Source organism: Falco peregrinus, chromosome 3 (assembly GCF_023634155.1).
Source record: "Falco peregrinus isolate bFalPer1 chromosome 3, bFalPer1.pri, whole genome shotgun sequence".
In the NCBI taxonomy this organism is placed as follows: Eukaryota; Metazoa; Chordata; class Aves; order Falconiformes; family Falconidae; genus Falco; species Falco peregrinus.
Genome location: NC_073723.1, coordinates 72510805 through 72527081, shown reverse-complemented (window position 1 = coordinate 72527081; position 16277 = coordinate 72510805). Strand labels below are relative to the sequence as shown.

Below are 16277 nucleotides of genomic sequence, written 5' to 3'. Positions count from 1 at the left end.
ATATTACTGGCAAAATTGACGTCTTTAAATTTAGGCAACAAAAGCTGCTCATGGAAAAAGGAGAGAGAAAGGTGTGCTGGCCATCTTCAGTCTTTCTGCAGCATTGAATTGGGTCCTGCTGTGAGTTTTGTTACGGACCTGAGGCACACATATGTATATTTAATAATTTAATTGCATCTGGAACAGCTGGAAAGAACATAAAAAACCTGTCAAGTTAGCAGCTTCAGTTTTTTTCTTCACACTCGGTCTTACAAGAATGAATCAAGATGAAGCTAGCAGCAGCTCCTAGCCATCAGACTATGTGCACCCTGTGTAGAGCTTTCCAGCAAGGAGAGGACTGCATGCCTACTGCCACCTCCTCAGAAGGTGCAGAGCAGTTCTTCCTGCTCTCGTGGCATCAGGAGGAACTCGGCTAAGAGCTGGACCTGGTGCCCACCTTGGCCCCCATTCTGCAGCCACCCAGTCCAAAGGCAGAGCAGAGCTTGCAGAATAAAGTGAGGCACACACAGAAACTTCCATTCAAAAACAGAGGTTCAGTTAAAAAGTAGTATATTGATTAAAATAAACAAGAGGGTAGAGCTTGAAAAGCTGGAAAGTTTTCCTGTGCCATTCACACATGTAAAATTTCAGGACTTTTTGTTGGAGCAACAGAACTATCTAACTGAAAACAGGTAAGTCATTGCCCTGTCTAAGTCTTTGGCTGTCCTAGGTATGTGTGGTTAGGAACCAGCTACATGCTAGGTCTTAATTTTCCCCCACTTTAATTTTATAATCCATAGTTGCAAAATATATGGAATATGCAGTGTATAAACCAGCCAAAGTGTTGATTGGATGCAATATGAAATAATCCATATTGCATAAACCTGTTTTAAATACAATGCAATAAACCCTCTGTTGACTTTCAAAGGTATGAATGAATGACTTGATGAAATGACACAGTTAGCAAAGCATAATGATTCTATACAGCCTCTGAAATAGAGAAATTTCTTTTACTGCTTAACAGAAATGGGAGTCCTTTTCTTTTGTTTCCCTTTCAGGGATCCTGACACTCACAGAAAAGAATAGTTTTAATCTGGTTTTGTTCACACTTGAGAACAGACACCACAAACTGTTATATTAATATAGTAAATCTTCCTAGTAATGTGTTATCAATTTCCAGGTGTGGATTAGATTGATATTATAGTAAAACTACAAGAAACATCAATACATTATTAAAAAGCACACTGAAGCACCTATTCATAGTTTTGTACATTCTGCTTAGAAGCCTGTGACCTCAGCAAATTCTTCAGCATCCTCATGCAACACGCTTTTCTCCCCTGATTTTAGTGTATGAACTGCTGATTACTTGGGGCTCAACATGACTTAATTTTTGTTTGCTGGATGTCAACTTTGTTTTGCTGTATGTTTCAATTAACAGGTGTGTATGTAATATAGACTGCAGTGGATACAGCTTTAATCCTGTATGTGCTTCTGATGGAAGTTCCTATAACAATCCATGCTTTGTTAGAGAAGCATCATGTCTGAGGCAAGAGCAGATCGATATCAGGCATCTTGGACACTGCTCAGGTAGGCTTAATTTTGTTTTTCTGGTAAATATAAGTTCTGACATAAGTGGGCTTGGTAGAGCTTTCCCTTTCCCGTTTTTGATCAGAAGTCACTGATCCAGTTATCAGTGAACTCCCCACTTTTATTTATGTATTTTAGAGGTTCCCACAGAGAGGTATGTTTACACTACATACATACATGCTGTGTTTACATTACCTTTCTTTGGCTGCTGTTACCTGGAAAGATGGCAAAAGCTCTTACAAGAATCTAAGCAATAGTCCAACGGGCCTTATATGAGGGGGTAGTAAGAAGCAGGAGAGCAAAAGGAATACCAGTGTGTTGCAAATGTCCTCTCTTGCTGCTGTGGTCTGTACAATGTGCTTCCAAGGTGAGTTGAGTTGGGGCCCCAATCAAACAAATATTTATCCGTTTCCTTTTTCAGTGTTGGAACAGCCCACTGAAACCCTCCATCCACTGCCTTGTAGTTAATCCTGTGCATGACACTTCAGTTTTGGGGTGTTGCACTTAGGACTTCCTCATGGGAATAACAGCTTTCCACCATCTCTTTGACAGTTACATCTAGATCTGTAACTTGAACAGTTCCAAAACCAAAACAGACTGTCACCAAGACCTCACACAAGCCCGAGGTGTGCCATGTGTTGGTCTGGACCCTGGGGTTACTGACTGTTTCTGACCAAGTGTGCTACCAACCTGGTTGTATGGGTGAAACAATGTGGGAATGTGTCCAGTTTTACTGCAATTAAGATACTTCTTTGACTATTTTTCTGGCTTCTCAATGACATACATATAGTGGTCTGGTAGTAAGCCTTCCCTAATAGCTGTCCATGCATGTATTTATCATCTAGAAACAGATGATACAAACGCAGTTGGAAAGAAAGATGATGGCATGCAGTATCGGCCAGAGGTGAAAGGTACTGTGCTGACTGTGCTGTTTGGTTATGATTTCACAAGATGAGAAAACAGAGCATGCAGGTTCCTTCTTGTCTGCCTTACAGCTTTGATTTCTGTAACTGAGACAGACCTGTGAACACCTTTTTTCTTACAGCATGTTGCAATGCTGGCAAGAAGATGTGCATGGTTTGTGAGTTCTGCCTGCTGTATTCCTCCTCTAACTTGCCCAGCTTCTCACCACCCTGTGCAGTGGTCACAGGATTAGACTCCCCCCGAGTGCCGTGGAAATTACTTTACTGGAAGACTAGTATGAAAGAATGTCATCAAGCTGTGACATTCCTGATGAAATGATGCAAAACTCTCTCATGTGATCTTTTCTGTTAACTTCTGGGGAAAAAATGGCAAATTCTGTATTTGTTAGGTTGTTTTACAATGTTTTTAGTAAAATAATATGCTGAATCACATTGATTGAAAATGTTTTATCTCCGTGAAGCTTACCTTACCTTTAATAACCTTAACATAAATGAAATAAGGCAGAGTTTAACTTTCTGCTCAGTTATTTTATGCTACGGTAGTAGCCTGCATGTGTGTTAGGTACATCCTCAGAGCAAATATGCTTCTGCATGTCAGTGGCTTTTCTTCAAAGCATTGTTGTCCAGAACAAAACACCTCTGTCTTTCACAAGTTACGGCAAAGAACAGATCTGCATAGGTGTTAATCTTTTCTCCTTTTCTCTCAGAAATAATAGCATGGATAGAATAGAATAGAATAGTGTAGAGTACAGTACAGGAAAGTAGAACAGAATAAAATATTTTCAGTTGGAAGGGACCTACAACAATCACCTAGTCCAACTGCCTGACCAATTCAGGGCTGACCAAAAGCTAAAGCATGTTGTTAAGGGCATTACCCAAATGCCTCTTAAACACTGACAGGCGTGGGGCATCGACCACCTCTCCAGGAAGCCTGTTCCAGTGTCTGACCACCCTCTTGGTAAAGAAGTGCTTCCCAATGTCCAGCCTGAACCTCCGCTGCTGCAGCTTTGAACCATTCCCATGTGTCCTGTCACTGGATCCAAGGGAGAGGTGATCAGCATCTCCCACTCCAATTCCCCTCCTCAGGAAGCTGCAGAGAGCAATGAGTGGACAACGTGTCCAGAAGAATGCTGTGAGGGACATTACCAAAAGCCTTACTAAAACCCAGAAAAACTACATCCAGCGCCTTCCTTTCACTCACTAGGCAGGTGACCTTTCCATAGGAGGATACCAAATTAGTTAAAACAGGACTTTCCCTTTGTGAACCCATGTTGACTCTGCCTGATGCCTGCAGTACTCTCTAAATGCCTTTCAGCAGCACCCAGCATAATCTTCCCCATAATTTTCCCCAGGAACTGAGGTTAGACTAGCAGGTCTGCAGTTTCCTGGGTCTTCCCTCACACCCTTCTCGTACATTGCAGTGACACTGGCTGGCCTGCAGGCAGCAGGGACCTCCCCAGACTCCCAGACCTTTGGCAGATGATCGAGAGGGGTCCTGCCATTATGTCCGCTAGCTCCTTCAGCACTCTGGGAGAATCCCATTAGGCCCCATGGACTTGTGAACATTCAGATGATACAGCTGGTCCCTCACAACTTCAGGGTCTACAAATGGAAAATCATCATTCCCACACTCGTGGTCCTCTGACTCTGGGGACTGGGCAGCCCAAGGTGCATCAGTATTACTAAAGGCTGAGGCCAAAAAAACCCACTGCATGTCTCCGCTTTTTCCTCTTCCCTAGGAGTCAGATGACCATTCACAACAAGTATCAGTCCAATGCTTTTATAGACGTCCTCTTGCTATTAACGTACTTTAAAAAAGCCCTTCTTGTTGTTGGACACAACACTGGCCAGATTCAACTCTAACTGAGCTTTGGCCTTTCGTGTCTTCTCCCTACACATAAGAACCATGGCTGTGGAACCTTCCTGTGAAGCCTGACCTTGCTTGCAGAGATCATACAATCCTTTTTCCTCTTGAGCTCCGTGAGGAGTTCTCTGTTCAGCCAAGCTGGTCTTCTGCTCCACTTGCCTGACTTGTAACACGGAAGGATTGCCCGCTCCTGTGCTTCTAAAAGAGGCTTCTATAAAACTGACCAGCACTTGTGGACCCCTAAGCCCTCAGAAGCAGGTTCCCAGGATACTCTGCTACATAGCTCCTTGAATAGCTTAAAAGTTTGCTCTCCTCAGGTCTAGGGTACCAACTCTGCTGTCCTTTTTTCTCATTACACTGAGAATTTTAAACTCAGTTTTTCATAACCACTGCGGCCAAGACAACCACCTACCATCACATCCCCCACAAGTCCTTCTCTATTCGCACACAGCAAGCCTGGGAGGGCATCTTTCCTAGTTGGCTCATGGAGTACTTGTGGCAAGAAGTTATCATCTCCCACCAACCTTGAGAATTTCCAAGACCTGCTTGTCACAGCAGTGCGATATGCCCAGTTGATGCCTGGGAAATTGAAATCTCTCATAAGGACAAGGGCTACCAATCCAGAAATTTCTCTTCCTTTCCTGAAAATAACTCATCAGTGCTTGCACCCTGGCTGGATGATGGGTAGTAGACACCCACTTAAACATCTCCTTTGTCTTCCATCCCTCTAACCCCCACCCAGAAGCTCTCAACCACATCACCATGCCCTGCCTATCCCTCCTGAACAGCCTGCAGCCCCCCATCCCAGCACTCCATTCATGGGACTCATTCCACCAAGTCTCGCTAATACCGATGATATTGTGGCTCTGGGAACCAACCAACACTTCCGGTTCATCCTGTTTGTCTCTCATACTGCATGTGTTGGTGTACAAGCATTTCAGATATGCTCCTGAGCCCTCTGTGCTCCCAGGAGCAGTGCAAATGTTCCCACCAGCATTGCCACCCTCAGGCAAGGCCATGCCAACGCTTGGCTTACCTACTGCAATCCTGTTGGTATCCCCTTCCTCCATCCATTCTAGTTTAAAGCCCCCTCAATCAGATCCACCAGCCTACACCCAAAGATGCATTTTCTCTATCAGGACAGGTAGATCCTGTCAGGCCCAGTATACCTGGTGCCTCAAAGGCTCTTCCATAGTTTAAAAATCCAAAGTTTTGGTGGAAGCAGCAATCCCAATGCCAGGTATTGATATCTTGGTCTCACTTGTTTCTTCCAAAGTCTCCCCCCATCATTGGAGGATTGAAGAGAATGCTACCCGAGCTCCCAGATTTTTTAGCATTTTCCCCAGGGCTCTGAAATCTCTTTTGATCAATCTCAGACTTTTTGTTGCTACCTCATTAGTACCCATGTGAAGGAGCAGGAATGGATTGTTGTCTGAAGGTTGTTCTAAGCTCTTCAGTCTTGTGGTGACATCCTTAATTTGGGCCCCAGGGAGGCAGCAAACTTCCCTGAAAAAAGGATCTGGTCTGCAAATGGGTGCTTCTGTTCTGCACAGGAGGGAATCGCTAATGACTGTAACTCGCTGTTGTTTCTCCTCAGCACTGGTCTTAATGCAGATTTTGTTGCGAGATGTTGGTATCTTCTCTTTTAGCTCTGGCCTTTAGTTTTTTCTGTCATTATACTTTTTTTGCACTCCCATGGCCTCCCAGAGTAAAGACATCCCACCATTGCTTTCAACATTCCTTGTGTTCTTATTGAAAAGCCACACAGTGCTGAAAAGCTCTATATATTTTTCTTTTTTTACAAATTTTCTTATTTTCACTCCATATAATATACCAGTTGGAATGATTTAATGTCAATTTTCACTTATATTATGAAGGCATAAAAGGCTCCAAATAGAATATACATCTTATTATGCGATGTAATGAAACACCACTTTTTCTTCCTATTTAGAAGAAGTTGCAGCTTTTTATTCATTGCATATAAATTGCCCTTGAAATCTAGTTAGTGGAAAAAACATTGTATATAATTATTATTATTAAAGTATATAGCTTGTGCAGTCTGAAGTTCAGCAAATGATGTGCACGGAGGGAGCCTTTTGCAAAGGAATTGTTTTGAAATTTTTTTAGGTAGTAGTCAGGTCTTATAGTGGGAGCCTAAATCGAACTACTTTGAATTATTTTTTATTCCAGTACAAGAGAATGGTCCACACTTCCATCTGTTTGCTTTTGCTTTAAATTCCTGTGAGTTATTCTTGTTAAACCTGTTCTCTGAACATATAATACCTTCTACTCTCTGGAGCCACAGCCGTGACAGTCTGCTTCTCCTGCAGGGCAAAAGGCTGCCTAAAGTTACATCAGAAAGGTCTCTCTTCCCAGATTCAGCTGGCTTGCTGGTTTTGTTGTACCAAGATGAGCATCAGGGTTTCAGTTTTCGTGCATGCACCTTCCTTCTGGTGAAGTATCTGAACTCTTATATCCAGTCACACTTTCAAGGTTCCTATACCAGTTAATTCAGAGCTTCACTTTGGATCCCTGAAGCAGTCTAGCAGGCCTCTAAGTTTAAAAATGGATTCCCATTAATAGGTGGGTAAATGTTTGGTTTACACTTGGAATCACCTCCTGCATTTAACAACATCTCTTTGCTTAATACAAGTTTTGCCTCTGACTTGGGTGGCCATGGTTACCTGGCCATCTTTCATGGGACTCACAATAAATTAATGAGTACATACATTAAAACCAGACATGGTGCAGCTATCTGAACAGCCTAATATAATTGTATGTAGCTTACTGCTAACCTTTGATTGGGACTAGATGTGACAGTAATTAGCAGCTTGGGGTAGGAAGGCGGCAACAGTTTTGGGATGACACAACGCCACTTTTCTCCGCTTAGATGTGCCGTGACACAGTCTATTCATTCAGGTTAGTGGTGGACACATGTCTTCTGTATCTTTGAAGCATAGCCTGAACCAACAGGCTTGCTTATATCTAAAACCTCTAATAGCTAGATATTTTTTTCCTCCTGGAACAATTAGAAAACATTCCAGGAAATGTTCAGGGAAAACCTAAAACAGCATGCCTTTTTTTTTCCTTATATAAATACATTCCCTTTCTTGCTGGTGTTATTTGAAATATCTGCAACTGTATAAGAGATTTCTTCTTCACAGTCCCTTTTTGCTTTGCACCTGCAGTTGATTATAATCTTGTATTTCTGACGCTATAGTCTATTGCCATGGAAATGAACTTAATTCCACAATTACGCTCATAGCTTTAGATTCCTGCTCTTTAAAGAAGTTCATTATGAAATATCAACTTCTGTGTTTAGGACTTTTTTACAGAATATTTTGGGGGAAAGAATAGTTGAAAATGTATACAGCTTTACATAGTTTTAGTAACATGAAAGCAGGAAAGATGTTGGGGCAGACAGGACTGCCTTCCTATGCTAGGCTGACGCAGCCAGCAACTAAGTGCCGACCAGCCATTTGCTCACCTCCACCTTCCCCCCAGGAGGACAGAGGAGAGAATCAGAAAAGCAAACACAAGAAAAACTCATTGGTTGGTCAGGCTAAAGGCAGTTCAGAAGTGAAGGCGGCGGGGGGGGTGGGTGGGGGGGTGGGGGTGCGGAACAAGCGATGCAAAAGCCATCACTGCATCCCACCAGCAGCCCAGTACCAAGCCAGTCTCTGAGCAACTGCCACCTGCCACCTTGGAAAGACCAAAACACTGTCTTTTGTTGCTGAGCATGATGTCATACAGGAGGGGATACCCTTCAGGTCGGTTGGGGTCAGCTGTCCTGGCTGTGTCTCCTCCCAAGCTCTTGCCCATCCCCAGCCTGCTCGCTGAGGGGAGAAACAGAGTGAGAAGCAGAGAAAGCCTTGATGCTGTGCAGGCACCCTTCAGCAACAGCTAAACCACTGTTGTGTTATTAGCACTGTTTCAGCTAGAAATCTAAAACACAGCACCATACAGGCTGCTGTGAAGAAAGTTAACTCCACCCCAGCCAAAACCAGTACATTTCCCAAAGAAGTGAGTATTTAAGCTTATTTCAAGATTTTGAAGTTCCCCCTCTATGAAAGTGTTTCTCTGAGGAAGACGACTATTGTAGTGTATTTGATTTCAGTTATAACGACCGGTGATACCAGTCAGATCTGGGCTTTATTGACTTGTTTTCTACCCAGTAATCACAAAATGTAGTTCAGCTTCTAACCTTCAGGGTTTTTTCTTCTGTTTAGACATGGGAGAGAGTTCTTTGTACCTATGTATTTGCTGTTTGCCCCAATACCATTGACAAAGCCTCTGCTGATCTTCCTGCATTGGCTGGTTTCTGTCATGAATACTTTTCTCCCTTTGAGAAACCTGACATAAGAAGCAAATTTGATGTCTCTGAGGATCATTTTTCAGTGCAATACATTCTGGCAAATCTCTGTAGGTGCCTCTGAAACTTCACTCTTAAGCCTTTGCTTTATTATTCTGTATTCCTTCATTCACTACAAGTTTTTAAGGATATGCTATTATTGGTTGAGGTTTTTTTATTAATATTATATAGTCATTTATAATTGCATATGTACATTTCTTTTCAAGACGCCAGTGATCAAAGAGAAGACATTTACATTGGAAACCACATACCTTGTTCAGAAAGCTTCAATGGCTACTGTATACATGGAAAATGTGAATTCATTTATTCCACTCAGAAGGCTTCCTGCCGGTAAGTCTGCATGCCTCCAAAATGTGCTTGAAATTGCTGTAAAGCTTAGTAAAAATGCTCTCTAGCCATAATTACAGCATGTATCAGTTTGCAATTATCTAAGCAGTGGCACAGGAGCTGTATCCCTATGCTGTGGGCAGCACCCAGCTGCTCCAGTTGTGTGGGAGACAGAGCTCAAAGGAGAGGCTCCATCAGCCAGGTAGTTCAGAAGCTGAATCCCTCTGAGTGCTGCCTCAGTATTGTCGTCTTATTTTCAGCTGCTGAATCCTAGCTGGAGAAAAAACAAACAAACAAACAAAAAAACCAAAAAAAACCAACCCAAAAAAATGCCTTTGCCTTGCATGGCTTCTCTGTATGACTCTGCTTTTCCCATTGACCTCTCAGTCTGTTCTTAATAATAATAAAAAAATAATAAATATCTTAATTTTAACATTTATTGACCTTTTTCATAATAATAGGCTTCATCTAGAGAGTATAAAATTGCAAAATATTCTTTAAACCACACCTTTTGTCTACAGTATAATCCAGCAGTTCAGTATGCTCAATACTAAGCCATTCAGTGTTCCCCAGGATATATGAATGGTCCAATTTATTTCCTTAGCTCCTAGATATTTTTTTCTTTACATTTCACCAAATAAATTCTGCATCTTTTTTTTTTTTCTCAAAAAATAAAATTAATCAAAAGAGTCGTTTATAGAAAAGGACCACTTCTTCTTAATCACATGTAGTCCCTACTTATTAGGAGGTTTCACTCCTGAACTTTTAACTTGCAAGTTTGTACTTTCAGATTAATGTGGCTGAAGATACTATAACTCTTTGCTTTCCTTTCCTTTGGAAACTTCAGCTGTAAATCCATTAGATACTATTGCATTTTCTCCCTTGATCTTTATTGATTGAGGATATTTAGCGGGTTTTGCACAGCCAAGATTTAAGGGTTTCCAGACTGATCAGAGTGCAGGAATCCCGAAAGTCAGAGCCAGTATGGTTGTCAACTAAAGCATTTGAAAGCTTATACTATTCCTCTTCCCATCTGAGACCCTTTCTTGTTTATTTTCACGTTTTGAGTAGGACTTACTTGTTTTTCTCTTTTCTTTGGCCAGAACCAAGAGAGCTCCACATTGCTTTGCTTCTCTTGACAAACTGGATGCATTCCCACCATCATTTTGACAGGCATTAGGCAGCACTGTTTGATTACAGTATTCTTTTGATCTAGAGCTGTGTTTAACACTATTTCTGATGGATTTTTTTAATTTCTCGGAATTTTTTTCTGGAAGGCACTAATCATATATACATTTATTCATTTATGATTCTATTATTATTCCATCGTTAAAATATTTATTATTACTCTAATAATTACTGATAGGCAATGTTTTGATGATTGTAATTAGTGTACTGTCCCTTTAAATTCTATTGTATACATTTACTATTGCTACTTTCAATTATTTATTTAAACAGCCTGAGCAGTAGCACAGCACTGGACCTAGCACAACAAACTTCACATGGTTCCGGTCAAGAATTTCTGACTGCCAGTTCTTAATCCTAGGTATAAGGTCTCCTTGGGGGGTTTCTTGCCTATTTAAATACTGATGGTCTCATACTTTATGTGTGTTTCCTACTGGAGCAGAGTTATTAAGGAAATGAATTATTTATATCAGACAGCAATCTGCCATAGTAATCATGTACCAAAGAAAAAAAATCTCTCTTTCTCTGGCAAGGAAAATATAATTATGAATGCTAGGGGCAAACTGTTAATTTCAAATGCTTTGCATTCTCACACACATCTAGCATATACATTGTTTCATTTCTTTCTCCTTTCCTGGTAGTGATATATGTGAGGTATCAGAAGACCTACAAAACTGCAGGAAATACCTGCGCAGAGCAAATTCTGACTTTTGCTCTCACTGGGGGCAACGAATCTCCTTGCTCATTGTACAGCAATCCTCCAGGACTGACAGCAGGCAGGTGGGAGGAAGGTTTTGTCATAATCAAATGTGTAATACTTAGTTTAGCAGCCTTTGCACAGCTGGGATCTGGTCTATCCCCTGTTGCCCTCCTTGTGCAGTGCAGTTTTGCCTTGTCCTTATGGCAGGCTGCATCAAGGAGGCACACTTCAATCCTTTGCAAAGGGCTTGCAACTTCTTTAAACTAACTCAATTAACTGACTGATCAACATATTTTGATAAATCCATACTGACCTCTATTTATCTTGCTATTATATTAATGCTGTATTGTCTCACTATATATTAATGTAGCAGAATGCTTTAAAATCTTTTCTACTAGTTTATGGTAGCTTAAGCTAGTGCCTAGTACTTCATCCCACCACCAATATAGTTCTTAACACAAACAATTCTTCTTTGCAGGAATTCAATACTCCTGAATCTCTATTCAATATTTCTCACTAATTTCCTGTTGCTTCAGTGTTTCGGAGAAAACATCTTTGAATTGCTTGTGCCTCCTCTGCTTTGTTTTGCCTCCTCTGCTTTAAAGCAATTTACACACTGAGCACACTTTGTCTTTTACCTTCTTTAATGAGAACAAAAGCAAAGTAACAATAAGAATTCAGTCCGCTAGCAAGGAGTCCTCTTCCTTACTGTTTCTTTTGGCATTATTACCAACGTGTGCCCCATCCTCTTCCTTCTTGTACGTTAATACATGTTTCTTTTGATTCCCTTCCTAGCCACTACCAAGCTTACTTACAGTACATGGGGGCTTTTCTTTAATGACTGCACTCTTACTGGAACTTGTCTCATGCCTGAACCAAAACTCCTTACATAGCAGCTCATGGCTGGAGAAAGTAGAGTCACAAGATTATGAACATGTAAACCCCAGCAGTAATCTCTGCATGCAAAGGCAGATTAGGATTTGCATTAGCAGTTGTGGGAAGGTCTGTGGAGTAATTATTTCGTTCCTCCAAGCAGAATTAATTCCTACCCTAGCACAAAGCTTTTGGATGGATGAGACCGATTTTGTGTTGCACTCGGGCTTATCTGATCCAATTTACAAAAGGATTGTTTGTCTGCATGTGAGTATTTCTTCTCCAGCTTTCTACTACAAAGCTGGAGGCCAATTGTTTGATTCGTTTGCCCTTAATGATGTATTCACATCAGTTGGTTTTAAAGGATAACTGTACAAGGAACTTGCTCAGGGATGCAAGTGGTGGCCTTTGAGTCTGTAGACTTTAGCTCGGTGTCTTGAGTGGCACTTGCCTTTCCTTGTTGTGCTTCAGCGTCTCTCACCATGCAACATGAATTGCTCCAGGGTGTGTTTCCACTGCCACCTTCACCACTGGTACATCTCACGTTCCCTGAACACATCGCTGATCAGGAGCAGCCTCTGCTGAGGTTCTTATTAAGCCAATTGCTGCTTTACTCAGGGAAGGTACCATTTAAAGCAGCCATTTCTCTTCTGTCTCCAGCCATTTCTCCCCCATCCCTGGCCAATTTGTATGGATTCTTCCATGAACTCTCACTTGAACAGTTGTGGGCTGTTGGGTTTTCTAACTTGACCTCTGACAAGTTTTAGTTTGGTGACAAGGCAGGAAGGGGTTTGATGCTGGTCTTGTCCAATAGGTTAAGCAAGATTTCACTTCTGTAGGCTGCAGTTTGAAAAGGAATTCTTCCTTTTCCCCCATTTGTCAAGGTTTCTCTTCCTCTTTGTCACTTCTTCCCCATATTGACATTGCAGCTGAAAGAGCATGCTCACTTTGCTTCATGAGCATGCTTCTGTGTGTCTACCTGTTTCACCTAGTTGCTTTATTCTTCCTAAGTATCGCCCCGATTTAATAACGACCCACAAAATTCTTTTGCCAAGTCAGGGCCTTTACCACACTGGTGTGTTTTCAGATGGCCATTAGTAACCTCATCCAAGACAGCAGAGAATATCTGCTCTGTCTCTTCTCTTGTCACAGAAATCCAAACCATTCCCCAACCCAAGTGCTACCACATCTTTGCCTTCTCACCAGCCCTTTCTCAGCTGGAGTCACCTTGGGCTCCTTTCATCTGCAAAATGAGTGGGCTGTTGTCAAATTACAGATTCCATGAAATATTTCTTTTCTTTTTCAGGTGTGAATCAGGATATACTGGGCAGCACTGTGAAAAGACAGACTTTAGTATTCTTTATGTTGTCCCAAGTAGACAAAAACTTACGCATGTCCTTATTGCAGCAATAATTGGAGCTGTACAGATTGCCATTATAGTTGCAATTGTCATGTGCATAACAAGGTAGGTAAAGACAAAAACAGTGAAAAATTACACATTGTATGGATACTTTTTTTTTGTATTTAAATATCTGACCTCCAAAATGTTATGCGCTCTAACATATATCTTAAAATACTCGCATAAAAAATACCTAATGACTGAAGTGGGAGGATTATGTAACATCCTACCACGATTTTCTTTTTGTCAGAAAACATACATTTCTTTAATTCACAAACCACCCATAACCACTCTGAATCCCCAGACCAAATACCCAGCAGAACAGGTCAGCCTTGGAATATATCCCGAAGGTCAGCTACTGTGTTAGACCTTCACTAGAGGTATTCAAGCATTGCTGATAACCTATGGAAGCTATGATTCCCCCCTCTTACCCAGTGAAACCAGAGAGGTTGACAAGACGCTATTCTCTTCAGCACCACTGCAAGTGGTGTTACACAGAGAAAGAAGTATCCCTCCCACCATAGATGTTTTATGAAAATCAATGTGCAACCAGCCCTATTATTAGGCACTCTCCATGGGAACCTGTTTTATGAATTGTAAAGATGCATGAGCACACAGTTCAAGTTTCTGAGTTGTGTCAGAGTCTCACCCTGTATGAAAACTGAGATGAGAGCCATGGATTGTTTTTGATGGCAATGGTTTCAGTTTGCTCATCAAGGACTTGAACCCAGTGAGGACTGAGGGGTCTGGGATAGAATAAGGATGACTTAATTACATTATAGGTACATGAAACATTTAAATCCTACATTTGGGCATCCAAGCCACACTTCACCTTTTCCTCCTCCACTGGTCCTTGACTTTTTCAGCTCCAGTTACACAAAATTTCTGCTGCTGCGTTAGTGCATGGCTTCCCAAACTCAGCGATGTAGAGTGATGCCCCTATGAGCAAACAATACAGACCTCCTTCCTATCTCCCTTGTAAGGTTCAACATAGCAGGTACAAATACACATATTTAATGCCTCCTGCACATATAAAAGCTTACCTGGCTCATGCAATTGATGTCATTCCTTTTTTAATCAACAATCTGCTGGCCAAAGGAGTGGTGTGGAAGGCCGTGGCTCAGCAGCCCTCCTCTTTCAGCCTCCCTGTGACTGTTCCCCAGCTCACAGTCTCTCAGGGACGGTCTGTCTCGCCACATCCCAGCAGGACTGCTCCATCGTGGATTGCCTGCTGTCTGATGGGCTAAATTCTGTCCCATTCAGAATTTCTGGCTTTTGTGAATCCTTTCTTAGTTCTGTGTCCATATCCCCAAGAAAGGGATCACCTGAGTTACCCCACAGAGAGTCCTGGGTGGGCTCTGTCTCAGGGGCTGCCACAAGGAGCATGGCACCTGCAGGTCCAGCACTTCAAAAAGCTGACTGATCCAGTGGATGGTAATCCATAGGATTTTAAGTATGAAATATGTATAAAGTCAAGTCAATGCAATTATTCACCATGGTATGTGTTTTGCTGGATCAAGGCCGAAGGATATAGCACCTTGCTGGTTTTGGTCTCAAGTTCAAGCAGAACTCCCTTCTGAGAGATCTGGGCTTCCATGGACATCCCCAGATGACAGTCCAGTACCAGACAGCAGAATCTCCCCCTAGTCAGCACAGCTTATAGACTCCTTGCTATTGTTAAGTACAGAAAGTTAAGTCAATGTGTTATTGCTAGGCTTAATTTTATGTGGCATATATAAAATTAGCCCTTTTTCTTTCTCTTTTTTAAACAGAAAATGCCCCAAAAACAATAGAGGACGTCGGCAGAAGCAAAACCTAGGCCATTTTACTTCAGATACATCATCCAGAATGGTTTAACTTAGTGATTTTTATACCTACATTGACCATGTGATGTACATTTTTATTATATCTTTTTTTAAAGAATGGAAATATTTATTTCAGAGGCCTTATTTTTGAACATTTTTAGTGTAACAATGTTGGTCTGTATTCTGAAAGCATCAGCTCTAACAGCTCTGAACTGTTTTAGTACCTTTACTTTTTGTTTTTGAATACAGTAGTTCATTTTCTGTATCTGTATCACATGGTTATATAATAGACTTGTGCTTTATCCATGGAATGTAATATTTTTGGGAACACAGATTTATTCCACCAATGGTTGTAGATTTAAAAAAAAAAACATAAACAAACAAAAATACAACAAAAAATCCACATTACCTAGCAAACAAGGCATGAACTAAAGGTAAAAATGTTTACAGCTTACTTTTCTTATGAGAAACTAGAAAACACTGTGTTTAAATACCGTAGATATTTAAATGTTTTTGGAAGTTAGTAACTGATTTTTTAGACACTGCCTATCGCATGAACTGTGAAGCTGTGTGCTGTGTGTAGTTGTAACATATTTATAAAACTTGTGGGCTGGGTCTAAGCACTGCCATCTTCATAAATAATTCCAACAATTTATTTTTAAAAAGGAAAATTATAAATTTCATAATTTGGGAAGTTACCTGGTAGAGCAGATGGCACAGGTCCAAAAGAAGTAGGTCTTAGTAGATTTAGGTATTGTAAAAATTGGTGTTGAATAATTGAACACAAAAAATGATTGGAATAAAGCCTACTTTATCACTGTTAAATCTGTTTTAATACTTCTTAAACTTTTTTAAAGAAAATACATGTTTTAACACCTACAATATGGATTGTATAGTGTTTGTGATTAAAATAAAAAAAAATAAAAGTGAATGAATTACTAGTGCTCTTGTATAGAGTATTTTCAAGAGCTAAAGAAGTCCATCCAAATTAGTCTGCTGGTCATAGTTATATTAATAGACTGTTAGTTGTCGTTTGAAAGATCCCAAGATAAAGTGTGAATAGGATGTGTTCAGCTGTTTTAACATGTAGTTTAGAATTTCAGAATTTTGCATGTAGGATTTAATAATTTGTTCAATAAAAAAAAAATGCTTTCAACATTTTGAACTGGAAAAGCATGTCACAATACAACGTTTTCACTATATTGCCTCTGGTTTAGTGTGTTTATTTGTTAGCCCATGTGGTAAATGCAGCAAGCTGAA

The 16277-nt window shown here is 40.9% G+C and overlaps 1 protein-coding gene across 2 annotated transcripts in view; it reads left to right on the top strand.

The window, feature by feature from the left end:
• TMEFF1 (transmembrane protein with EGF like and two follistatin like domains 1) overlaps positions 1-16219 on the top strand; it is a 129965-nt gene extending 113746 nt beyond the window's left edge. Inside the window, exons 6-10 of one of the 2 annotated variants that reach the window (XM_055800850.1) lie at positions 1418-1566; positions 2412-2477; positions 8935-9058; positions 13120-13278; positions 14985-16219. In XM_055800850.1, coding sequence (XP_055656825.1) covers positions 1418-1566; positions 2412-2477; positions 8935-9058; positions 13120-13278; positions 14985-15069 — 583 coding nt within the window. In that variant the 3' untranslated portion in view covers positions 15070-16219. The remainder of the gene's footprint in view (positions 1-1417; positions 1567-2411; positions 2478-8934; positions 9059-13119; positions 13279-14984) is intronic. The other variant, XM_055800852.1, reaches the window with a different exon arrangement.
• The last annotated feature ends 58 nt before the right edge of the window (positions 16220-16277 follow it).